Consider the following 3537-nt stretch of genomic DNA (forward strand, 5'->3'; position numbering starts at 1 on the left):
CTGAAGGGTCATCGTCTCAGGACAGACACAGTGTTCCCTCTAAGCTGAGTTAGTGTGAGATAGCTCACAGTTTTTTAGCCTCCGGTTCACACATTTTCGTCTTAGCTCAGGAAGAGATGGCTCTGGAACAAACTAATTTATGGAGTAGCTAAATCCCTCTCTCACAACTTTAATGCCGCTGCCATTTGTTCACAAAGTAGGATGTTTGCTCACAAGACTCCACAGCTTAGAGGAAGCATTGGACACAAGGAAGTACGTCTTCAGACAGCACATAGTTAAACTGTGGAACTCACTCCCACAGGATGTGGTGATGGCCGCCAACTTGGAAGGGTTTAAAAGGGGAGTGGACAAATTTGTGGAGGATGGGGCTATCAGTGGTTGCTAGTCATGATGTATATCTAGTACCAGAAGCAGTGTGCCTCTTGATGTCAGTTGCCAGAGACGCAGGGCTATTTTTGGGCAGGAACGCACAGGAACAGAGTTCCAGCTGGCTCCCAAGCTGGCCACGCCCAGCAGGAACTCATTAGCACAATAGGCCACACCCAACAGCAGAAACTCATCAGGACTGGCTACATTAGGGGTGTGTGGCCTAACATGCAAAGGAGTTCCAGCTACAAAAAAAGGCCCTGGGTTTTGACAACAAACAAGGTAAACAGAATAACAAGCAAAAGGTGGGTGTGGCTGGATAACCACACTTCTGGTAACATGGTGGTGCGGCCTAATGTGCTAATGAGCTGTGCTGTCAGGGGTGTGGCCTAATATGCTAATGAGTTTCTGCTGTTGGGTGTGGCCTATTATGCTAATGAGTTCCTGCTGGGCTTATTCTACAAAAAGAGCCCTGCCAGAGAGTAAGGGTGGGAGGATGCTGCTGCAGTCATCTTGCTTGTCGGCTTCCCAGATGTAGCTGGTTGGCTCCTGTGTAAACAGCATGGGCCTTTAGTCTGATCCAGCAGGGCTCTTCTTTTGTTCTTGAGTCTTGGTCACAATAGCTTAAATGACAGATGTGTTCTGTTTCAGAGAGTTAAGAGAAGAATGGTGGTCTAGGGAGCACATCTGTATCATTCATCACTTCTTATGTAGACAGAATATCTAACAGATGTCTATAGCCACCCACATGGCACAGAAGCAACAGAAGTGCTTTCTGGCAAATGTCATATTTGCGTCGTTCAGACATTTACACTAAACCATGGTTTAAACTAACTCTGGTTGGTGTGCCTGTCTGTGAGCTGTTCCACCAACTGTGGGTAGTCAGGGTCCATCAATCAGGATCTGAAGTTGGTTTATTAACCACGGATAGTTTTAACTGTGGTTTCATATGATAGACGTACGCAGGCATCTTGGCTTGAAGTCTGGCTGGCTCTCTAGCAGTGCCTTCCCAGGCCCCAGACAGAAGGAAATGAAAACAGCATTTTTGGACTGAAACCAGGATCTAAATGCTTGTCTATGAGCTGAATTTTGGTTTCACAAACTAGCCACAGTTAAAATAAACCATGGGCTGATTTCGCACTAGAGCTGCCTCGATGTTGCGCCGCCGTTTTCCCTGATACTATTGGTCAATTTCACACCCGAAGCTGCGGGGCCGCATTTTGACTCGCGGCTTCGCCCGATTTCCCCCGCAGTTTTACGATCCTGTTTTTTGAGGATCATGAAACTGCGGAGGAAATCGGGCGAAGCCACGGGTCAAATGCAGCCCCGTGGCTTCTGGTGTGAAATTGACCAATGGTATCGGGGCAAACGGCGGCACAACATCGAGGCAGCTCTAGTGCGAAATCAGCCATGGTGTCATTACTGAAAAATACTATGTGCTTAGAACTGGAAGTATAGCCTTGAGAGAAAAGGCATGGATTGTGTGTGACAAACTGAGTAACCGATAAACACTTACGCAAAAAACAAACACCAAATCAGTTAAGTTATTATTACTAGGACTGAGGATTAAAGAGGGTTCCGTCCAGCATAGGAGTTTTCAGCCCATTGATTTCGAGGAGAGTACTTAGACCTGTTCTGGACTGTAACAGAACAAGGGCAGCGAAAGACGACTGTGATCTACCCCAGCTCTTCTTTCCTTCCAGCATGCAGGTCCGGTACGGGAAGGAGTGGAGCAACTATGTAGGCGGCTCCTCAGGTGACCTGGAGGAAATTTTCCTGCACCCGGGAGAGTCCATCATCCAAGCCTCCGGGAAGTACGGCTACTACCTCCGCAAACTCACGTTTACCACTGACAAGGGGCGCTACTTCCCATTTGGAAAGGACACGGGCACCAGTTTTAACGCTGCTCCACTCTTCCCGGGCACTGTCCTGCGTTACCTCAGTGGCCGCTCCGGTTCTGTCATCGATGCCATTGCGTTCCACTGGGACACCCCCATATCCGATTGCCCCAGCTGTGGAAAGTGAGAGAACCGAATAGAGAGAGGCAAGCAGACTGATCAGTGGGGCGCTTCAAGGTCCGTCCTTCCACCACCCCTCTCTTTGGGATTGATCTCCCCCTCATTCATGGGCTAGATGGCTAGATGGGTCTTTCGGCCACCCCACCCCAGGATCCAATAATTCCTCTGCCGGATAGCTTCTCTGCCACCCATTCAAATATTTCCAGCATTTCTCCAACCACCCATCCAACCATCTCTCCCTCCTCTCCTCTTCCATCCACCTGTACAAACCTTCCCCACTCACTCAACAACCTATTCATCATCTCTTCTGCCACGTTTTGTCTCCTGTTTGTTAATTGGCTCAACCATCCGTCTGTCTCCCTCATCTGCGCCCCATGACTTCACTGCTTCCAATCCAGTCAAATGATGAGCAATTCCCGTGGATGAGTTTCAGACAATAAAAATGTAATTTGAAACATGCTTCCAAGTATCTTTTTATACACGGGTGACTTAATGTGGGGGGGTGGGGTGGAACTCTATTGTATTTAATTTCAGAATGTATATGGTTAAATTTTCACAGTAGTTCATATGAATGTTAAGAGCTATTCCAAAATCACCTTAAAAGTCATCATGAGATAAAGAAACAAGATTAGCAGCAGAAAGATATGTAGCGCAAGGATGAGCTAGATCTTACAGAATCACATTTCAAATGATCGGTGGGAAAGGATGGCCTTATCTAGCTTCTGGAAAGTCCCAGGAGAAGCCCCATTTCATGTTTTCCTCCCTGTGACTGATTTGGGCAACTCTTGTTTCACGTCTTGGGATATGAACATGGATCCCAGCCTTGATGCTTAATTCGGCCTTTAGACCAAGACAAGAACATGGGACAGAAGGGGGACGAGGAAGCAATTGTTGAAACCCCTTCAGAAGGTGAATCATTGGTCCATCAACCCTCAAAGCCAGTTTTCAGAAGATGGCAGAGTAATCTTGGATGTCCTCTTCCTGGCCATTAATTAAGTAAGATTTTACTGGTAACAAAGTCACCAGAAAGGACACTCAACTTCTTGAAATTATTCAACTTCAGCCTTTATTGGCAGGCTCCGTTCCTCGTGAAATATTCCACCTATATTAATAATAGTGGCTGATCACCTGGCAAGACTCTAGTGATCATCAT

At 47.0% G+C, this 3537-nt stretch overlaps 1 protein-coding gene across 1 annotated transcript in view; it reads left to right on the plus strand.

The window, feature by feature from the left end:
• The window catches only part of ZG16 (zymogen granule protein 16), a 7753-nt gene extending 5030 nt beyond the window's left edge, over nucleotides 1-2723 (plus strand). Inside the window, exon 3 of the mRNA XM_015419760.1 lies at nucleotides 2070-2723. Coding sequence (XP_015275246.1) covers nucleotides 2070-2391 — 322 coding nt within the window. The 3' untranslated portion in view covers nucleotides 2392-2723. The remainder of the gene's footprint in view (nucleotides 1-2069) is intronic.
• Nucleotides 2724-3537: the final 814 nt, after the last annotated feature.

This window comes from Gekko japonicus, unplaced genomic scaffold (assembly GCF_001447785.1).
Source record: "Gekko japonicus isolate JY-2015 unplaced genomic scaffold, Gekko_japonicus_V1.1 scaffold2049, whole genome shotgun sequence".
NCBI lineage: Eukaryota > Metazoa > Chordata > Lepidosauria > Squamata > Gekkonidae > Gekko > Gekko japonicus.